The sequence below is a fragment of the Suncus etruscus genome, chromosome 7, assembly GCF_024139225.1.
Source record: "Suncus etruscus isolate mSunEtr1 chromosome 7, mSunEtr1.pri.cur, whole genome shotgun sequence".
In the NCBI taxonomy this organism is placed as follows: domain Eukaryota; kingdom Metazoa; phylum Chordata; class Mammalia; order Eulipotyphla; family Soricidae; genus Suncus; species Suncus etruscus.
This window is the reverse complement of record NC_064854.1, coordinates 19716649-19739183: the sequence shown is the minus strand read 5'-3', so window position 1 is coordinate 19739183 and position 22535 is coordinate 19716649. Positions and strand designations below refer to the sequence as shown.

The following is a 22535-nucleotide window of genomic DNA, read 5'->3' as shown; positions in this document are numbered from 1 at the left end:
TACCTGCTAGCGCATTAATGTTGTTCAGCCCGACCGTGGCCCCTGCCAGGCCCTGCAGAGTCCCCAGAGAGGTCAGAGAGTTCATGGCAGCGCCAGCCGTTGAGTTGGGGGTCGAAGCCGCCACTGAAAAACAAGAGGAAAGAATCATAATGAGGGGCATGGCAATTGGAAGGTCGCCCCCCATTCCACACCCTGTGAGGAGCCCAGTTTTCAGGCACCTGCCGGCTGTGGTGACAGTGCCAGGGATAGGTCCTAGGCAGAAGCGTTCCCCAAAGCAACCTTAGCACAGTCCCTGCCAGGCTCGGAGTCTGTGTCATGGGTCAGCTGCCTTCACTGTGCCCTGGAGCCAGGGTACCTAAGCAGCTCCCCAGGACTTCTCCAGAACTTGAAGAAAGCACTAACAGGTGTGTCCTATAGTGGGAATGGGAATGCAGGCCATAGATTTCCCCGACCTGGGAATGGCTGAGAGCCTGGTACTTTTCAAGGGGCACAGTTGGGTAGGGGTGAGCAGCACCATTGGTGTCCAAGCCTGCCCAGAAAATGCCAGCTGAGAGCTAGGCAGCAGGTCCACTTCAGAACCCACCAGGCCTCTGGGAGCCCAAGGTAGGTGCATGGCTGAATGTGGAAAATGTGGCTGGCCCAAAGGCTTCTGAACCTGCAACACACCAGATGGAATTCAAAGGTGTTTGGTGCTTATTGGGCACCTAAGAGGGTAGAGTGAGAATGGCAGGAAGCCCGGCTGGAAGGCAGACAGTGCCTGTCTGTCTGATGGTATCAGGGGTTAGGTGGGGCTAGAGATGAAGCTCTGAAACTATTGAGGTGAGGCGCTTGGCTCCCAAATTTACACTTGCAGTAAAGCCTTGGTGAACCAATGATAATGCATGTAAAATTCATCCTGAGGGGTGGCCCCCCCGAAAGCACAGAGGGTAAAGCATTTGACTTGCACACAGCCAACCTGGGTTTGATCCCCAGCATCCCATATGGGTCCCTGAGCCTGCCAGGATGCCAGGAGTGATTTCCGAGCCAGGAATAGCCCCATGCGTGCTGTTGAGTGTGGCCCCAAAACAAAAAAACAAAACAAAACAAAAAAAAAAACTGTCGTGGCCGGAGATATGCACAGTGGCGTTTGCTTTGCAAGCAGCCGACCCAGGACCTAAGGTGGTTGGTTCGAATCCCGGCGTCCCATATGGTCCCCAGTGCCTGCCAGGAGCTATTTCTCTGCAGATAGCCAGGAGTAACCCCTGAGCAACGCCGGGTGTGGCCCAAATACCAAAAAACAAAACAAACAAATAAACAAAAAAAAAACTGCGTCCAGGGGCTGGAGCACTGGTACAATAGTTGAGGATTGACTCTATTTGTGGCTGAGTGGGTTTCTATCCTTGGTACCCCATATTGTGGTGTTGGGGCACAGAGTGGTTCCTGAGTGCGGAGCCAGGAGGAAGCCCTGCTGGAACATGGGGGTGTTCCAAGCCAGCCAAGCCAGCAACAACCAAAACACACACCTCAGCTTCTGTGAGAAATTCACAGGCCGTTTGCCTGCTAGAGAACAGCATGGTCCTTCCACCTCGCTTCAGAAATGGGTTCAAAACCCAGTAAGAAGAAATGACCCAGGAATTAATTCACTAACTCTAGAGACTGAGGTAAATAAAAGGAAAATGATCACATCAAAACAAAAGACAAGAAATGCAATTAAATTAGGCATCTAAGGACCCAGGAGAAAGTCGTAAAAGGCATAATATGCATTTACCTGGTTTTGACTCTTTTGATGATTTAATTTCTTTTTTTTTATGATTTAATTTCTAGTTTTATTCACTACCATCTGATAATTGCACGAAACGCTTATTCTAACCAGGGGGCAATTTAAACTATTTTAATTTTTATTTCAAGGCCATGAGACAAAGGGACGTATTTATTGCCTGAGGGGATTTTTTAAACAAAAATTAAAGCCTAATCTTTCATGTTTTAAAATATAGGCTGTTTAAAACCATCTATAATAGAGTGGGAGGGGTATGTACTCTTGGGTCTGATAAATTCACAATTATGAGGTTAAGTGAGTAATGTGAGGGTTTGAGTGGGGGGCTTCCATTCCTTTCTGGGAAGATCCGTTTGAGGCAGATGAACCCCAATTACCAAAGGCCCCGCCGTCTTGGTCCAACTCTTGGACTCACTTCATGAAACTCTCACATCCTCACTCCACTGATGCCCTGAATGGCATTAGTTACACAAAATTTGTTTGACTGAAACACCAAATTTCTTTAGGCCCATTCAAAAAAAGTGCTTTCACTGTAGCTGTCCATGGCTGCCTCAGAAGCCCAATGAGATGGTCCCACTGCCAGAAAATGCTCACCAGCACATTGAGGGGGGATATGGCCATTTTGAGGATCCAACAGACCCTAGTAAGGGGCTAGGTGGGGGCATGTGCACCTTTGTCTGTGGGATGCCCTCCACATCAGCACACATTGCCAAGGTTACAACATGGAGATCGGGGCAATGCCACACGGACTCAGGTGGCACTTCTGCCTGGCATGATGAGTCAGGAGTTCCTATATCTTCCCCAGACACATGTCCTCAAGGGACAAGGCATTAACTGTCCACAGAGAAACCGCCATGGCCAGGCACCAAGGCCCACCTCAGCCCGGACAGCCGGTGGAGCCCCCAGAGGAAAGGAGAACCCCAATGGGCTGCCTGAGGTACTGTGCACAGCAAGGGGACAGATGGCTGGGCCTATCTCCTCTGCCTGCAGCTGCCCTTTTTCCCCACAGCCAACACCACAGTGGACTCTTGCCCAAACTGAGTCAATGCTTAAAGAAAACCACCCCTTCTTTCACAGCCAACCAAAGGGATGCTCAGGGTTTGCTCTTTAGGCCCCCTTTTCTCCCTAAGCAAAATACGGTTACAAAAGAGAGGGGGAAATGTGTCCCATGTCTACAGCATGAATGCCATCCTGTCAGCCTTCATGTGGGGGAGCACAATTTCTTATGAAGAAAATACTTCCCAGTCTAACCTGATAACACAGGAAGAAGCATCAACCTTCCCTCATGTGGCACCGATTTCATTAACAGAACATGGTCAGCCTACCCTGTAGAGGGTCCATCAATGTGTGGCAGGTCCCGGCCCATGGGATGAGGCCTTCCAGAGTAGGGAGGCATTTTTGAGATCACTTGTGGGCCAAGTGTGCCAATTTACCGGTCAGTTCTTGGCCTCCTCACTCCTATGTTCTGGAGGCTCTGAGGAGGGACCCCTGCACACACCTCTAACCCCTGAGCTCAGGGTATGGGTTCAGCAGAAAGGTCATGGGGCTGTTCAGGCCAAAGAAAGCTGGAGATGGTCCAGGCATGAACTGGTAAGGGGGAGTGTTAGGGAACTCACTTTCATCCAGGTCTTAGAAATTGAGGAGAAGGCCAGAAAACTTTTTTACAGAAATAGGCCCAGTCTTTGAGCATCCACATTAGTCTGGCTCTAAACGGACATCGGCATTTGCTTCCCAGGGAAGGGACTTGACCCTGGACAGGCCACATATATGTGCCTTTCTTCCTGCCTGAGCCCTGGGTGGGGCCTGTACCCTTCTCCTGGGCCTGTGGGCTTTGATCTTAGAAGCCAGGGAGTGAGGAGGGAGCCACTGAGCAACCTGATGACAGTGTTCTGAAACTTAAAAGAACATTCTTAAATGACTCCCAAGTAAGGAAAGGCCTGAGGGCTGGAGATGTCCCTGTGAGAGGATTAATAGAACCTGGCCCCCCCTTCCTGCCCTCTTGGAGCAGCACTTGTCCCGGGTGGGACCACCTGCTTACCCGGACTGGTGAGGGCGCCCAGGGCGCTGCTTGTGGTGGACAGGGGGTTGGCGTTGGTGGTGGTGGCTGAGGTCTGGGCTGCGGCAGCAGCTGCCGCCAGCGTGGCCAGGTTCTGGAGCTGCAGTGCATTCATGCCTGAGGAGGGAAAGGGTGTAGAGCGTGAGGTCCTCAACTGTCTGGCCCCCTCGCAGGGTTCCCTCCCCTAGCCTTCACTCCATAGGCAAGACAGGACCCTGGGCCCGAAGGCTGGGAGGTCAACTCTGCAGTTCTGGCTTCGCAATGGCCTGCCAGGCGCTCAGAGCATTTCTGGCCTCTGCACCCTACTTCCTGCAGAGGGGCCAGCACACTTCTCTACCACTTAGAGAAGAGGAAGGTAGCCAGTGACAGTATCTAGCATTGGGTGGGGCCCCCAAACAGAGGCTGTGGTTCTGATGGACCCTAAAATATCGTTCTGGGGTTGACTGGTGAGCCCTGTCACTTTGGTGGACTCGGAGCTGAGAGATGGCAGATTCCTTGACCCCCTGAAGGACCCTTGTGCCCTCTATAATTATCCACAGATATCCCCCCCCCCCCAGGCGTCCACCACACTCCCTGAACCTGATTCAGAGAGGTGCCCACAGCCAGCTTCCCTGTGTGTGTGGGTGTGGGCAGAGGGGAGAGAACATTCCAAGAACACACCTAGAGACAGGTGTGCAGACAGGCTTGAGCAGGGTTTGGGTGCTGTCTGTCACGAAGGCATCACAGCTGCCCACCTCAGAGGGGAAACAGCCTGCCAGCCTGTCCCCCATGTTTTGGGGTTCTTGCCCTCACTAGCCTGGCCACTGGGCCCCGCAGGTTCTGTGCATCTCCCCAACACCAATGGGCGAGGCTGTCTCTGATCCCCTTGGGTCAGTGCCTGTGGGTGCCCCCACCCTGGGCACTAGTTGGGGTGGACAGTGGCTATCCTGAGTTGGGACCCCCAGACCCAGGGCTGAGCAGGGCACACCAGTGTGGGGTCCTCGGGGGTATGTGTGAGTGGAAGGCAAAGGGCTACTCCCATCCTTCAGGGCAAAGGACCCAAAAGAGGGAATTCTGCCCCCTTCATATGCGGGGGGAGGCCCTGCTGCAAAGTTATGGTTGGGAAAAAAATGCATTTCTAAGGAGAAGGGCATGAAAATTTAATTTAATGTTCACCTTCGGTAATTTTGTGTCTTATTGTTCAAGGCAATTACCATAAATCTGCATATCAATAAGCGGGGGACAGATGCCTGCTGCCCAGTGCTTGCCAATCAAGTCTGCTGAGAAGTGACAGATGGGAGGTGAGCAGAACCTTCTCTCAGGCCCATTAGGAAGGACTTGGGGGGTCCCAGGTGCACCTCACTAATGGTGGGTGCAGTGAGCCCTAGCGTCCTGGCTCTGTCCCAACACAGAATCCCTTCTGTGGGGACCTCGGGGACCCCTCCATGCAGGGGGCTGGTCTCTGTCATTTGCCCTTGAACTGTGGCTTTTCCTTCTCCCAACCATGCCTCAAGTGGGAGGTTTAGGCCAAGTGCTGGGGCATCAGATGCTGTTCCAGAGGCCGTGAGGCATCCGTGTGGTCTCGACTTGCTTGGTGCTCTGGGGTGGAAGGAGCGATCGATTCCTGCACCTACTGGGCCAGCCCCGGAGAGTCTAGGTTTACTCCGGTTTGCGACAGTCCAAGACGCCACTTTCACAGTATCAGAGCCCATCTCAGCTGTGCCCTCTTGCCATGAGAGTGACCTGCTGGGTGTCAGGGTTCAGAATCTGCTTCCAATGTTATAATTCGGTTGACTGGTTTCTGGGGCCAGGTCTCCCCCATAAACCTTTGGGCTTTCCTGGCCACAGCAGGGCTCAAGTGAGGACAAGTTGAGCCACAACTCTGGGGAGCCCCGAGGTGCTCCCTCATTTCATTCCTCTGATGTGGTAATGATGAGAGTCCTCCTCCTTTAGGGCAAAAGTTCATTTCCCATAATGCCTGCACCCCAAGTTTCCAGGATCTCAGCTCACTGCAGCCAATGCAACAGATGAATGAGAAAAGCTTTGTTTTTTAAACGGCAGTTTTTAAGATGGAAAAGAAAATGAACCGACTTCAAGGAAGCTTAAAACACACATAAAAAGAGTGTAGACTTGCGGGGTTCTCAGCTTGATCTATTTTCTGCTTTAAAGTTCCTCGTGCAGGGAAGGGCTCCGCGTTTCATGGTCCTGAGACGCCTTTGAAAGTGACTTTGAAAGGAAATGGTTCGAGTCTGGGGTGTGGCTGGAGATTCTATTGATGTCTCGTCCCAGTGCTCTCCCATCACCTCAGGATCCTGCTGCCCCACTCTAGCTTCATTGGTTTGTCATCATGTCCTGCACCACTCCAGGCCTGGGTGGCTGAGTCGTGTCCCGAGAAGGCAGATGTCACCAACCCAGGCCCCAGGTGACATCAATGACATGGTGTGAGGCCAGGCAAGATGGTGCCACCCTTAATGGGATGAATGATCCCTGCTCTGGGGGTTCCTGGCTGGGCCATGTGAGCTCTGAGTTCACACTCCCTGAGGGGCCACCCTGAGCCCCACGACCCTCTCTATGGCATCCCGCTATGCCACCTTCTTCCATACCCAGCTCAGAACCCAACTGGTGCTATTCTGGCACTGAATCCAGCTGTCCCAGCATGGCCTGGTTGACCCTCAAGGGCTTCTAGGTGAGACTGGAGTCCAGTTTCCTGTCTGGGAACAGCATGTATCCCTCCCCGTACATGCTCAGGAGTGTCTCCTTCTCATGAGACACTGGCTTTCTGTGGAATTTGGGTCCCGTTAGTACCCCTGAGCTCGTGACAGGAGGTGGGTAGATCTAAGGATTTGGGGGTGGTGTTGGGGGTAGATCTGCAGCAGGGGGGGTCTGCAGAGTCCAAGGTCTCTGGCAGGACTGTGTCCTGTCTCTGAAGCCTCTGCTCAAGGCCGGGCATGCAGGCTCTATGAATGAGGAATCTCGATGAACCTTCCCCAGTTCCCCCAAGACATCCCTTCTTTCCTTAGAATGACTCTGGGGTCCCTCAATAGAATCCTCAGCTGGGGACCATCCCAGCTGCTGGCTCCTAGGTTTCCCCCCAAGATGGCAAGACTGAGATTCGAGGTTGTGTGTGTGTGTGTGTGTGTGTGTGTGTGTGTGTGTGTGTGTGGGAGGGGGGAGGCAGGCACTTACCGGCCATCTGCTGAATGCCGCTGAAGGCGCCCAGGTTACTGGAGGAGGTGGCTTGCTGCAGGAGCTGCGAAGAAAGGGGGAGGGTTGAACCTGGGGATCTTGTGTGTATGGCCAGCTCTGCTGCCCCAGCACACTGGCAGCTCTGGTCTCTGCCTGGATGGATGGTTCTAGACTAGGGGTTGTAAATCCTTACTAATGCCTCATCTCCCTTAGGAGGAAACTTAGTCACACTCCAGGGGTTCGATCAACTGAGGCCAAGTGGCGTGAATAATGGCTGCTCCTCATGTCTCTCTAGGCCTCCTGTACCCTTCCCTGGTCTTAACTCCCACTTGTCGACACAACAACATAGACAGACACACTGGTTGTATCCCAGCTGCCCCTTTTGTCATTTCTTTTTTGTTTTGTTTTGTTTTTGGTCACACCTGGCAGAGCTCTGGGGTTATTCCTGGCTCTGTGTTCAGAAATCACTCCTGGCAGACTCCAGGGTTCCGATGGGATGCCGGGAATCACACCAGAGTCTGTCCAGAGTTGGCCTCCTGCAAGGCAAGTGCCCTACTGCTATGCGATTGCTCTGGCCCTATCCGTCATTTAGTTTTTTTTTTTTTTTCCTTTTTTTGGTTTTTGGGTCACACCCGGTGATGCTCAGGGGTTACTCCCAGCTATGCGCTCAGAAATCGTTCCTGGCTTGGGGGGCCATATGGGATCGAACCCAGGTCCATTCTGGCAAATCCCCTACCGCTGTGCCATCACTCAGGACTCTCCCATCCTTCATTTCTATTCATTTCCTCCTTTCTGGCACCAGAACAGAATGTCAGGACTGCAGGTGCTATTGCTGCAGACCCTAGACCCTATTCCTCTGCACACCCACGCTCCTGTAAGATATCCTCAGATCCACCTGCTCTGCATGCCCGAACCCCTGTAAACCATCCCTAGATCCACCTGCCCTGCACCCCTGCTGCCTGAAAACACCCTGACACTCACTTGTTCTGCACACCCACACCCCTGCAAACCACCAATATCCCTTTGCTCTGTACACCCTCACCCCTGCAAACCACTGAGTCTCAAGAGTTGTGCATGCCTGCACCCCTGTGAAGCAGTAACAGAGGGGTCAGGCTGGGGCCGCACTGCCGGATCCTCCCGAACATGTTCCTCCCTTCCCCGTGGGAGAAGGCAGGGCGAAGCCCTAGCTGTGGCCTTGTAATGATGAGTCTGAGCAAAGTGCACTTCATTGGATCTGGACACCACTGCAGACAGGGCCTCAGAGATGGGGTGGGGGTTTAGGGTATAGGAAGAGTTGGGGACTGGGACTGAAATGTGGGAGCGGGGTGCTGAAGCTGCACAGATGGCAAGCCAGCGCCCAACTTGGGCATTCTTCAGGGTGTTATATGGTGTGAGAGGCACTTGGATTTCGGCGGGTAGTGAAGGTGCTGTCAGGGGCAGAAAAGGGTCATAAGGCACAAGTAGGAGAAAAGGAGAAGTAGGAGGAAGAGGGTGAGGAGAAGGAGCTGGTGGCCAAAGCGCCTGACACGAAGCAGGGCCTAAGATTAGGAAACCCGGGCCGGAGAGATAGCATGGAGGTAAGGCGTTTGCCTTTCATGCAGGAGGTCATCGGTTCGAATCCCGGCGCCCCATATGGTCCCCTGTGCCTGCCAGGAGCAATTTCTGAGCCTGGAGCCAGGAATAACCCCTGAGCACTGCCGGGTGTGACCCAAAAACCAAAAAAAAAAAAAAAAAAAAAAAAAAGATTAGGAAACCCCTGAAGTGCCTCAGCGAGATTAGCCCCTGCTTATTTACCCAGGTAAATAATGTGTCTTGTGGCACCGTCTTGAGTGGTCAGTGCTGAGTCCAGCATCTGGGTCTGAGGGCTCTGAAAAGTGGGCAGGAGATGCCAGGATGGCAGATGCTATTGTTGCCTGCACCACAAGCCCCATGGAGTGCTGACCACAGAGGAGCAGAAGTGTCCTGTGGCCAACGGGGAGCAGAGGGGTCCCATGCGCCATGGGAGGCTCTTCCTGGAGCCCAAGCCTGAGGCAGGTCCTGGAGTCTGGTCCCAGCTGTGTTTTAACACATGCAGGCACTGGGTAGTGAGTGGACAGTTAGAGTAGAATGGCCTGAGATGGGATATAGTCATCTGGGCTAGTGTGACCAGGACTTTATGGTTCCTGCAGGGATGGTTGGGTCACAGAGGAGGTGCCTGCCTGTCTGTCCGTCCACGAGTTTATTCCCCCTACCCAGCACACCCACACTCACCGCCAGGTACTGCGGGGTGAGGCCGCCCAGGCCGGTCAGGTTCCCCCACGTGGCAGTGTTGAGCTGTTGCATCTGCTGGGCCAGTTGCTGCTGCAGGCGTCGCTGCTCCTTGTCCTTCTGCGTGTCAGCGAACTTGACCACGATGGGCGAGGAGCAGCCCTGGGGTCAGACACAGCGGAAAGCGGGGACTGGTTACGGCCCGGCCAGGTACCTGCTCCAAGGTGGCGCCCTGCACCAACTTCTAGGGGAGCCCGAATGTCTTCTCTGAACATGGGGCCTCTAGGGATGCTGCTGGGGCTGGGTGGCCAGTGTTGCCTTCTGCTGCTCTGGCTATTAAACTGTCTCCACTCTTGGCTTCTGGAATCTTCCTTTCACCTTGCCTAGACAGAAGCCCCTAAAGGTGGTCTGTAGGGGACTCCAGGCTTGGTTGGTCTGTGAGCGGGGCTGGTAGGGCAGGTAGGGCACCCATGGGCAGTGGCAAGGCAGAGGCTTCAGTGTCTCCACTTGCCAGATAGGCTTCCTGAGATGGCAGCAGTGAAAAGGAAGCAGCCCTGGACTATGCTGGGGGAACCCTGGCTGAAAGGAGAAGTTACAGGCCACAGAGCAATGGGCCATGGGCCACAGAGCCACGCAGGCCCTGGCTCTTCGTCCTCTGGGCATCATCATCTGCCTGCTCTACCCTGCTTGTGGCTACGGAGTCCCTGATGCTCCTCGCTATTCTAGCAGCTTCTTTCGTCCAGAGATGGGGCAGGCAGGTGGAGGGTGGCCCCTGAACTGTGCCTGAATAGAGCAGATGCCAGGGCCTTGTTCCTCAGGCATGGAGCCTTCCTTGGGGGCACACTCAGCAGAAGCTCCTTCCTCTCTGCCCCTTGCCTGCCAGCATGGCTTGTCACCATAAAAATGGTTGTGTGTTGCTGAGGGGAGAAGTCCTTCTACCCCAGTGAAAAATAGAAAAGCAGTGCGACTGATCCATGCCTTCTCTTCCCTTCCTTGGGGGAAGTTTCACCCTCTTTGCAGATGGGTCTTCCCTCCCTTCATGGGCCATAGGGTCTCCCCTGCTCTGCTCCAGCTACTATGAGGAGTGGGGTGAGTGGGGGCCAGATGTGTGTGTGGTGGTGGGGTTCAGGGACTGGGTGGAGTGGGGAGTGTACCTGTTGGGAATCTTGCTGCAGCCTGTTTTTGCTCAGCTGGCAGCCCACCCCAAAAGGAATCGCAGCCAGTCGGGGGTTGGGTCAGGGCTGGGGACAGACATGGCTGCCACCTCGCTGGGAATCAGCTGGACTGTGGGGGGTTTCATCCCCCCAAAAAACCCCATCAAAAAAAGTCCAGGGCCAGAACAAGAGCACAGTGGTAAGGCATTTGCCTTGCACAAGGCAGACCCAGGGGGGACCTGGTTCAATCCCTGGCATCCCATATTGTTCCCTGAGCCTACCAGGAGCGACTTCTGAGTGCAGAGCCAGAAATAAACCCTGAGCACTGCTGGATATGGCCCCAAAAACAAACAAACAAACAAAAAACATAGTCCACAGCGGCTAAAAATCAGGCCAGTAATGACCCTTGTTCAAAAACAATGGCTGTAAAGGCCATTGAACCCAGGAAAATGGAAAGGAGATGGAAGAGCAAGAAAAAAAAATCAGCCTCACAGGGCAAAAATGAGCCTTTGCTCCTGAAACGCCTTTTTTTTTGGAGTTCATGTCCCCCTCAGGTGGCCTTCTCAGCTCTTCAGTGACACGGTGTGAGAGGCGAGGTAGGCATGGGGGAAATCAGGCTCTGGTCTGGAAAAAGGACAGACTGTTGTCCAAGTTTAAATTCAGAAGTAGGACATGGAAACCAGACAGTCCAGGGTATGGCGGGAGGTCTCCCCTCTGCTAAACTCGGTGTCAGGCTTTAAAAACAAATTCCCAAGGCTTATAGATAGAACCAAGGGGCTTGAAGAACATGCCCTCCACCAGCCTGATGCCTTTCGGGAGGGATATGTGCTCTTGGAGGCCCCCAAAAGTTCTGGAGAGCTCTGTGCAGTCACCTGGAAATCAATCAGACCCTCCAGAGGTCACCATGCTCTGAGCTTTCTTTGAGGTGCATGTGTGCGTGATAGTGGGGATGTCAGGATAAGGAGTTGGGCATGGCAATGCTTCCATTTTTTGCAGAGCTAAAAAAAATATATGTTCAAAGTGAAAACCTGGGAATCACCTGATGTCAAAACCATGAAGGATGACACATACATGGAGGAGAATTAAAGTAGGCAATGATCTTGTTTTCCTATGAGAACTTTTTTTCCTCTCCCAATAGCAACATGTGTGGTGGGTCATGGGACCAAAGCGCCCTAACAAACAAACTGCTTTCCTCAAAGCAGTGGGCTGGGAAGGGACTGGGACACAGCGTGACTTCTGGGGGTACCTAATTCTGGGCCCCTAATCCTGCTGCTCATCTCTTAGCTTGGCCAGAGGGGACTAAAGGGGAGGGGAGAATGTCTTAAAAAAGCACTGAAAGGAAAGCACAGTGATTATATAAGATCTGTGAAGAATAGCAAAGGCAAAATGAGGTTTGGAAAAAGACAATAAATAAGGCTTTGCAATGCTGATATTAAAACTCAGAGAAGTACAGGGAACACAGAATGACAGGGCCATGCACACGCTCCCCGTCCCCCCACCCCCCTCCTCCAGGGCTGGCTGTCAAAAAGTCGCCCACAAAACGTGACGCCGAGTGACCACTGAGCTCCCAGCATGCTTTGGGAAATGCAGCATTGCAAAAAAAACAAACAAACAAAACAACAAACAAAACAGACAAAAATATGACCCCACCCCTCCCAAAAAAGGAGGTTTTAAAAAAAAGTAGAAGCTCAAACAATTAAATATTTTTGCATATGAAATAGAATGGAAGTTTTCTTTTTCTTTTTATCGGCCCCAAGGTGAAAACGTGACTTTAGTGAACACAAGGCCACCTCCAGGAAGGTCATCTGAACACAGATACACTTTACATGGTACAGCAGAACATGCAGGCCCGAGTGGTCCAGTCAGACAGCACAGGAGAAGGAACAGCGTATTGTTCTCGGAATGCTTTTGTGCAAAATTCTGAAAGGCCATGACCCAAATCACAGACGAAAAGTACAGAGCCATCCACTACACTTGGGGGGGGGACCCCGCACCCCTAATGTTCTTCCCTGAGTGCCACCATTGGAGGCCCAGTGGGAGCCTTTCTGGGGCTGGTGAGGGCAGTTTGGACACTAGGAGCCAGCCCTGGGTTTTCTGGGGGGTGTCCTCCATCCATGAACACTGTCATAGCTCGCTTAGAGCGAGGAAAAGAAGAGCTCTGAGGAGAGCAAATGGGCCCCGCATTCGACATCAGTGCAGCGAGGGAGTCTCATGACAGCATTGGGCAAAAGCAACAATTTAGAGTTGGGGGGCGGGGTATAGAGGGGCGAGGTGGCTGGCAATATTTATTCATACCAACCAACCCTGGGCCCAGGAGGTGTTTAAACTCTCCTGGTGCCACACACAGCCGGGCACTGGGTCCCAAGGCGGCATCAACTTGACAGTGTAAAGGCCTTGGGTGCTTCTGTCATCAGAGGCTCCCAACAAGAACAAAAAAATAATAGTGGTGTGGGGGGAAATAGGGCAGAACAAGTGCAAGGTTTACTAAATGCATTTCAAGTCATTAGGGAAAAGAAGGAGAAGAGGACGGGGTTGGGGAGAGAGAGAGAAAGAGAAAGCAGGAGAGAGGGGAAAGGAGTAAGGGAGGGAGAAAGGAAGAGGAGGAGAGAAAGGGGTGTCCCAGGATGGGCGGGGACAGAGAGAGGGGTGAAGTGGGCAGCGAGCGGGCTGGCAGAGGCTGGAATCCGTGGTCGCCATGTGAACGATCCGCAGCGGAGAATAGAAGAGAAGTGCGTTACCACCCCCCATCACTTGCACAAAGAAAACAAGGAAAAAAGGGCAGATGATACAGTACCTCCATGGTCTGAGACTGGTGCATGGCTTTGATTGCATTCTGTGCCATTGCCCTTGTAGAAAATGTGACAAACGCACAGCCTGTGAGGGGACAAGGGGGACAGGGAGCAGGAAAGACAAAAAACAACAAGACAAAAGGGTTGGACGCTTGTTAAACCAACACAAGTCTACGAGAACCGCCACAGGACGACAATCGTTCTCAGTAGTACAGAGAAATCAAATCGGCTTCTCTTGGGGCTGCCTGCTTGCCGCTGCCTTTATTTTTACTCCCGGCGCTGACTTGCTCCCTGACCGAAAGCAGAAAGATCCAGCATATTGTCAGTTGAGTGGGCTAAGATGGAGACTCGGGCGGGGGCTGAGGGGAAGTTGGGTCTTTTTTTTTTTTTTTTTTCTTTTCAATTTTTTCCTTTTCCTGAGGAGCCACAGGGTTGGAAATGATTAAGATCTCGTTTGCATTTTTCTAAACTCAAAAATTGCCAGCTCTCTCTCTCTCTCTCTCTTAATAGTTTCTCCTTAGCTGATCATCATTACTTGAGGCATCCACACAGTGAGGGCTTGATCTTCCACATTCCGGGGGTGATTTGAGAGGAAGGTGGGAGGTGGGGGTTGGGGGGAAGGCAGCACAGAATAAAATTTTCACACCGAGGAGGGTAAATTAGCAAATCAATTCCGGGAGCTCCAATTGTACTTAGAATATACATCTCGGTATACCTGGGCGCCTTTCCAACGCACACGAATATAGCCCCAATCTCGTCCAAACCACTTAGCTGTAATTCTTCATGAACAAAAAAGGGCAGAGGTTGTATTTCTCTAGATATTTTGGTGTATACAGAAGAAGGAAAATCAGATATGCATCCAGGGTCTTATTGGTGAAAAGCTCTACCGACTTCCCCAAGGCACATATCTCCGAGGACCAGTGGGTGTGTCTGTTGGACCCCAGACAGCCTGTGCTTCTCTGGTGGGGAGGGGGAACTGTGTTCAGCTTCTCAGGGCTTCTGCATCCCAAGCTACAACCCACCCAGCCTTGTGCCTCCCTTGTGTCCCTGTCCTGGCTACTGAGAGTGGTGTGACCACCACGTAGGCTGCCGCTTCCAGGACTCTCACTCTCCCCTGGCCTTTCATCTAATAAAATTGTAGCCTGCAAGAAGCTGCATTTCATCCAGTATGCATCTTGGAGCTTCCTGGGAGAGTCTGTATGGTGTGGCTAGATGCAAGGCCACAGCACCCCAGGAAATTGAACTCTGGCAAGGTTGGCAAGGCGTGGTCCTGTCACCCAGGGTCATGAGTGACCGTGAGAGTAAGTTGATTCTGGCATTTTGAGCGCAAGGGCATGGTTTGAACTTGGGTCTCCAAGAAGGATGCTGTGTTGCACTTGGTTTCCCGAGCCATTAGGATTATTGCTGCTTCAGAGGTGCCCAAGTGAGCACCTACAGCTACTGATATAGGGGGGTGGGCATCAGCCCTTTGGGTGTGTGAACGCAGGATTCTGGCTTCAACCGTGGGACATCAGTGTCCCCCCCAGGAACCCTGCTCTGAGATTTGCCCACATCCATTCAAGTTAGCGTCAGTCCACACTGCCTTAGCACCCATCAGCCCAACAGTGCTTAGAAGACCCTAAGAACCCAAATTACAGCAACATGAGTCAGGAAATTGGATGCATCTTTTTGGGGGGGCATCAGACTAATTTTCATTTTATTTTAGTTTTGGTTTTTGGGTTCCACCTGGCACTGTTCAGGACTTACTCCTGGCTCTGCATGCAGGGGTAACTCGTGGCGAGCTCAGGGGACCATAGGGTATGCCAGAAATTGGACATGGGTTGACAGTGTGCAAGGCCAGCACCCTCCCTGGTACTGTACTATTGCTCTGGCCCATGGGCTCATTTTTGTTTGTTTTGGGGCTGTACCTGGAGTGCTCAGAGGTTACTCTTGGCTATGCCCTCAGGGATCATTCCTGGCAAGTTTGGGGGACCATGTGAGGTGCTGAAGCTTGAACCCAGATTGGCATTTTGCAAGGCAAAAGTCCTCCTGCTGTGCTATCGCTCTGGCCCCTCCGTGGGCTTCTTTAAATCTGCAAAACCTGAACTGTGGGTCATTTCCCTCCCTTGGTAACACCAACTTCCAGAAACACAAGTCAAGGGCACCATGAAGACACTGAAGCCCAAAGTGGCCCTCAGCCTGTCCAGCCCCAACAGGGCCTGCTGGAGAAGCCTGTTGCCTGCTTGGATTGAAAGGGCTTGGCCACTCTCAGAGGAGCCTGGACCAGTGAATCAGAGTGGGAACCACGACAGGCCCTCAGCTGGTCTCCTGCCCTGGCATTTGGCTCTCTTGAATTTACCAGAGATAAGTCCCAATTCATCAGCAAACCTTCGACACCAAAGTGCGTTACAGAGGAGATGCTCAGCGGCCTGTTTCCTTTTCTGTTTCTTTGATGGTTCCCCCACCCTACTGGTTCCCCCACCCTAGTTGTTGGAGTCCAAGGTCAGGTATACTCTGAACCCCCAGGACTGGCTCCTTCTCTGTGCTTCTTCTCACTCCCCACTGTAGGCTCTGCCCCAGTTCCCCAAGGAAGGTAAATGCATTGCTGAAGCCTATAGAAAGTTCAATAAGAGTCACTAAGTCACAGTCGATGGCCTGGCCACAGTCCCGGGGCAAACAGAATGTGGGTGAGGCACTTTGTGAGAAAGTTTGTGAGAAAGACAGAGACCTAGAGAAGGTCCCTGAAGGAAGAAAAAGGATTTAGCCAGAGAACAAGAAAATTCCCCGAGGGCCACTTGAATGGTCGGGAGGGTACCCCTTCTTCTTTGGCTCCATCAGCCTGGGTTGATGCTTGTAACTGTCCCCATGTAATCTAGGGAAGGGGGGAGAGAGATAGGAGAGAGAGAGAGAGAGAGAGAGAGAGAGAGAGAGAGAGAGAGAGAGAGAGAGAGAGAGAGACTCACTCTCCTGGTCAGGGTATACTATTGTGTCTAGAGAGACAGGGACCGGGGATGAAAGAAGGAGGAACCCGCTTCTGTTTCTCTGCAGTCAGTTCAGGCTTTGGAGCCAAGCACTTTCTGGTTAGGATCCTGCTGACCTGTGATGTTTTCAGAAGTCAGGAGGTATCCGCTGCCCTGAGCCCAGGTTTAATGTCCTCTGCAATGCCCCTGCCCATACCGGGCACTGCTCTGGTGACCAGCCATCTGAGGATGCCACCAAAGGGGCTGACGCTTCACGGGGGTAGGCACAGCTCTGGGCAGAACTGCCGTCTGAGGGCAGGGGTCCTGGCCTGGTAGCTGAGAAGGTTCTAGATGCCAGAGGGGCTGTGCTAGCAGGTGGTTCTCTGTCTACTGAGCAGGAACTAGATGTTACTTTAGGGCTATTGTCACGTCGGGCAGTCTGTGGACAGTTGGGACGTGCCTGGCAACTATTTCACTGTCTCCACTAAATGGTATGGAAGGAGCTGAGTTGCTCTCATTTCAATGGGGACAGCCGTCTCGCTGCTCAAACCAAGGACACACTTGGCTGGGGAAGAAGGGTCTTTTATTTTATTTTTTGGTTTATTTTTAGGGCCACACCTGGCAGTGCTCAGTGGTTCTCCCTGGCTTCTGACTCGGGAATCACTCCTGGCAGACTCATGGGACCCTATGGGATGCCAGGAATTGAACCTGAGTTGGGTGTATGCCAAGCACACGCCCTCCCTGCTACGCTATGGATGCAACCCCAAGAAGAAGGGTTTCTAGGTGCAATTTCCTCTGCCCCTGGGCTCTGTCACAGAGAGGAAGACCTGGGAGGGGGGTGGACTTGCCATTTCATTCAGATGGCTGCTTTTGTGGAGGGCTACGGGGACTATAGGATTTGGAGAGCAGAAAGCAAAGGAGAATGCTTGCTCAGAACCACAGACAACAATATGAACAAAAGCTGAGGCATGACTGTGGGCCCTGTGTTCTCTCTCTCTCTCTCTCTCTCTCTCTCTCTCTCTCTCTCTCTCTCTCTCTGTCTGTCTTTGTTTCTGTCTCTCTGTCTCTGTCTCTTGTCTCTTCCTCCCTTTCTCCCATACCCCCCACCCTGCCCCTGTCCTGGGTGCAGCCAAGGGGCCACTTCCACCTATGCAAGGCTCATCTGGCAGCCACCCTAAACCCAACTGGGTAAATGCTGCCGTGTACCACCAATGGTTCACACAAGAAGGTTTCCTTCATAGACTAGCCGCAGCCTGAGAAGACAGCTCACTCCTTGCTGCTCTTGCCTAGGGGCAGGGCTCAGCAAACAGCCTCATAAGGCTGTGGGTGGGGTTCATGACTGAGGGCTGGCTTGTGTGCAGGCTTTCTTGGGGCTATCATACTGGTAAAGTGCCCGTGAGGGGAGCCTGTGAAAATCCCTGGGGTGAAGTGACAAAGTGCAGCTAGGACCCAGGGTGGGGATGGGGAAGGCGGGGCCAGGTACAGGTGGGATGCAGGTGCCCTCTGAATGCTTGGGGACCAGCCTGCTGCAAGGCTAACCAACCTGCCCCTTCTGTCTGCCACAGCTCAGTCCTCATACCCCAGCAGACAAAGAAAAGCAAATGAAGAGCTAATAGGCAACCCCAGGGGTACAGAAAAACATCTTCCCAAGTCCTGTAGGTTCATCGCAGGAGCACTCCAGATGCAGGAGCACCCCAGATTCCACGGAGATATTCTTAAGTTTTGATTTTTGGACCACACATAGCAGTGCTCAGGGGTTACTCCTGACTCTGCTCTCAGAAATTCCTGGCAGGATCGGGGGACCCTAGAGGATGCCTGGGATTGAACCCAGTCAAGACAAGGTACAAGACAAAAGCCCACCCCAATGTGTTATTGCTCCAGCCCCAGCAGGGAGATCCTTGACCTCATGGCAGTGGGGCCAAACAGGTCCACAGACTCGGAGAGGAGAGTGGGTTGGGGAGCAAGGACCTGAGGAAGCATCCCCCAAACTGTCCTGAGGGGGCTTCAGGGCATAGAGGTGTAGGGCACACATTTGAGGAAATGCACCCACTGGCCCAGGCTGAGGTGCTGTGGGTTTCTGGGGAGTTGGAGAAGAGTGGCACATACTTGTCACATGGGGAAGGGGACGGGGGAGTTACAAGGCCGAGTGAAGTGGCCTGGCCAACAGAAGGGTCTGACAAGGCATGGGCACAAGTAGGGGCCAGGAGGTCTTGGTGAGAGTTGAAAGGAACTGCAGGGTCTTTCTGACCCAGGGCCATACTGGCTTGTATTTCTTGTGTGGGGCCAGGGAGGGGCACAATGCTGCCTGCTGGACACATCTTGCCCCATCTCTGAAGTGGGTATGTAGTGGAGGAGAAATGCCTTGGAAGCCTGGACTATCTGCTGCCTTCCCTTCCCTCATCCTGAGGGTTCAGGTGAGAGAGAGAGGAGGCTCAGACAGGGCCCATAGGCAGCCCCTAGTCTGTGGCAGCACAACTGGGCCCCCCTATTCTTGTACCCCTTTCCCTCTGCCTTAAAGGTACTTTTTCAGGTTGGTCCAGCACCTCTGCTCACCCTGTATTTATCTGGGTTTGACTTTTGGGCCACATCTGGCTGGGCTCGGGGATCACTCCTATGCAGTGCTCAGAATCTAATCTGACTCACCCACATGCCAGGCAAATGCCTTCACCCCAAACTATGTCTCAGGCCCCGTAATGGGCTTTTTGAAAAGGTCTGGGCCTGAGATTCAGAGCCATGAGCAAATGAGCACTGGGACCCTCACCAACTCCTGCCTCACTTCCTCAAACCCCTTCCCCTTCTGAAGCACTGGTAGGGTCTGGGCTCTGCAAGGCTGCCCCTCCTTTCTCTGCACTCCAAGCCTGGGAGCAGAGCCGGTAGCTGTTGTTTCCTGCCCTAATGCCTCGAACCACACAAAGGGTCCAGATGGGGCGTGTGGGGGCGGTGGTGCTCGATGTCCTCCCACCTGGCTCTGGAGTGTTAGTGCTGGAGAAGCTTGCCCTGGTACCCAGAAAGCGACGGCAGGTAATCATGCCGCCGAGCTGATCCCGCGTGGGACAAGGGGCACCTCTGGGGTGCTCAGGAGGATGGGGTGACCCTGGCAGGCCAGTGGCTGCTCCTTCTGCTGTTGGTCCCTGAGGCCGGGCTCTGGTGGGGACAAGGAGGTCCTAGTGGCAGATACACCTGGCCCTTCCCTATCTCTGCCTCTAGGCCCCTGTGCTCTGGCTCTCAGGGACTAACCTGTCTTGCTCTCCCCGAGGCCACCCTTGGCTTTGGATCCTGCCTCTGAGGCCCTGGTGTCATGAGCACTGAGCAGAAGACAGCAATGGGCACATGGCTGGGCTTCTCAGGGCTGCCTCGCCCTGTTCCGACCTCTTTCCCCAACTGATGTCCAGAATTGCTGCCAAGGGCTGGGCAGGACAGGCACCTGGTGTTGACCCACATGCCACTGTGCTGGCCCCCGAGATTGGAACTGGGTGCCCTCCTGGGCCTCACTCACCTCGGCTTAGCCCATCGGGCCCCCGCAGGATGCGGCATTCTTCGATCTGGCCAAAGGGCGAGAACATGACCCGAATGTCGTTCTCGTTGCATTTCTTGGAGACCATCCCTATGAACAGCTTCCGATCCTCCACGGCTGTGGGCAGAGAGCACTGTGAGAGGTGCCCTGCTTTCACACTGTCATATGCCTACTTGAGGGGTAGGGTGGCCCAGACCTTCCCCCCAGCTTGCCCTCCTGCTCTTTTAGTTGTCCTTCTAGAACACTCCACCCCCTCCTCCTTGGTGTTTGCTCAGGCAGGAAGCACCTTGGTGGGGAGGGAAGGTGTTGAGGAAACTGCTAACTGAGGAGGTGAGAGACAATTTTGGAGGTGGATTTGAAAGACAAAGGCCAGGAGAGGCTGAAACCAGAAGATGTGGGGGAGTTGACAAGCAACCTGCCAGCACCTCCAATCCATTTTGACCCGGGGATGCCAACAAAGGGGGCGAGATGCATGGATTTAAGAGCGTTTTTTTCCTACAAGGCTCTCCTGATCCTGGTCAGAGGCGAGTGGGACCCAGCCTCTGTGCAGCACACAAACAGGCAGCCTCTGTGTAGGTTGTTGGGGTAACCTTAAAGGGCAGGGCTTCAGAGTCTGGGGGCAATGAGGGTCTGGGTGCAGGTTCTCACACACACACACACACACACACACACACACACACACACACACACACACACACACACACACACACACACGGCTGGATGGACTGAGCACTGGTGGGTGCTTCTCGTTGCATGACAATGTTTAGGTGGGACCAGCCCTGCTGGATTGCAGAGTGGAGGAGGAACTGCATGGGGCCAATTCCTGCCATCCCCAGGAACACAGCATGCCCCGTGGTCCAGCTGCGTGCAGGGCGACAGTCACAGGCTGCTGGTGACACTTTCTTAGGGGTCCAGGGATGCCCAGGGGTTACTTTTGGTTCTGTGCTTGCAAATTACTCCTGGTGGTGCTGAAGGGACCCTATAGGAGCCTGGGTCTTATATAGGAACCTGGGTCATCCATGTGCAAGGCAAACACCCTCCTGGCTGTGCTAGTGCTCCATCCCCAACCTCCAGTATTTTCTTGCTGATCCCAAAACAGGTTTTCTGTCAGGGGGAGGCTCCGAGATGTGAATCTGCAGAGAAGTTCCAGAGCTGAAGTGCCAGCCTTGGGGAGGGCAGAGATCCCAGGTAGCACCAAACCTGCCTATGCCTGTTCCTCCTCAGGAAGAGCCACCCTGTCCCTTTCAGAGCACAAATGGAGTTCCAGACTGAGGACTCCTGGTCCTCCAGCGTCTGTGCTCTCTGTCTATGCCCATGGTGGAAGATGATGGACAGTCAGGTTGGCAGTCTCTGGGGTTTCTTTGGGAAAACCCTGCGCTTCCCCAGACCCTTCTGTGATTATAAGAAGAGGCATATGGGTCCTGGGATGTCCCATCCTGATGGCAGAAAGTGGGGAGGCTTCTGCAGTGAGGGAGCATATCTTTCCCTGGAGTCAGGTGGGGTTTGTCCCTCACTAGTGAATGAACTGAGTCAGGGGCCAACGTTAAGGCCCCCCCCTTGTGTTGCTTTCTGAGAAAGTGGCCTTTCTGGGCTTCTTCTCTGGGTCCAGAGGGCCCAGCGCTGCCTCCTGTGGACTGTTGCTCTCACAGGAGGGAACAAAAACAGAGATCCTCTTGTGCCTCAGTTTGCACTGAACCTGAGACAGCCATGACCTGGCTCTGAAGGGAGACCAAACAAAGTCCACCTCATTCTAGCCATGGTCCATGTCTGGGCAGTATAGATAGGGCCGAGGTAGCCCTGAGCCCAACATGATCATCAGCTGGATGACCACAGAGCATCCCTGTCCACCCAAGCTGTCACTGGCCACACAGGTTGGCCACACAGATCATGTTTTATATTCAAGGGCCCTGGAGCCATGTCCGGTGATATCCTCATTGGCCCACCAGGACGAGAGCAAAGGGTCTCTACCTTCCCAAGAGGAAAGCAGCCATGGGCGACCTTTCCTTCCCGTCTTCTTCCCTCAACTTTACTTCAGCTGCAGGGGTGCACACTTACCGTTGGATTTCTCACTGTCTGCGGGTTTCATCTGGATGGGATGATGCATCTGAGGAGAGAAAAGGGACAGAGTTGGGTCAGGCAGGCTGGCAAATGGTATTACTGAAGAGTCCCGTACTGAACCCGCCCTCACTTGAGCTTGAGCTGGATAACTCCGAAGGCTCGTTTTGGGAACCATTTGTTGACATGAGGGGAGGGGGTCTCCTGCCAGCTCTGGGACCCTGGTGCTAGAGCCAGTCCTCTGCTGTCAGACTTAAGTTTGCAGTCTGAACTCCATAGAAAAGTCATCCTGCTTGGGCACGGTGATGTAGGGGGAGCTGGAGTCTAAGGAAAAGGATGATGGTATCCCACAGAAACACCACCAGCCTCTCCATCAAGATCCAGGGAGAAATAAAGGTCATAAAGACTTCTCAGGTAGCTCAGTCCTGGCTGATCCTTTTGGGGCCTTCACAGAAACTGAGAAACTTCTTATGTAGATTCCCCAAACTCGTGTGAAGGCCATCCACCTATTCCCTCTGCCATAGGCAGCATCAACTTTTTGTCATCAAGAAAGAACCCTTGAAACTGAATTCTTGCTGGCTTTCTCTTATAAAATAGTTAGAGAAACTTCTAGAAACCCATCAGCTGTATTCACCTGCCCAACTGAACACACTGAGATCAGGCAAAGTCCTGTCTCTGCCCACACAAGGATGTTCTCATCCTTGCGCTCCCTCAGTGCTGACAGAAAACTCTCCATCCTGCAAAGCTCCGGTCCCCTTCTAACTGCAAAGCCAACTAAAGCCATTACAGAATGTGGCCCTGACAGACACGCTCAAACTGTGGCTCCAAATGCCTTGGAGAGGTGGAGCCAGATGACTGTCCTG

At 53.2% G+C, this 22535-nt stretch overlaps 1 protein-coding gene across 3 annotated transcripts in view; it reads right to left on the bottom strand.

The window, feature by feature from the left end:
* Window positions 1-22535, bottom strand: part of CELF2 (CUGBP Elav-like family member 2) — a 180125-nt gene that overhangs the window by 12904 nt on the left and 144686 nt on the right. For all 3 annotated transcript variants that reach the window (XM_049777086.1, XM_049777084.1, XM_049777085.1), the window contains exons 4-10: window positions 21673-21721; window positions 19600-19734; window positions 13170-13249; window positions 9225-9383; window positions 6975-7038; window positions 3792-3926; window positions 4-123 (exon numbers count right to left, since the gene is read on the bottom strand). In XM_049777086.1, the coding sequence (XP_049633043.1) occupies window positions 4-123; window positions 3792-3926; window positions 6975-7038; window positions 9225-9383; window positions 13170-13249; window positions 19600-19734; window positions 21673-21721 (742 nt within the window). The remainder of the gene's footprint in view (window positions 1-3; window positions 124-3791; window positions 3927-6974; window positions 7039-9224; window positions 9384-13169; window positions 13250-19599; window positions 19735-21672; window positions 21722-22535) is intronic.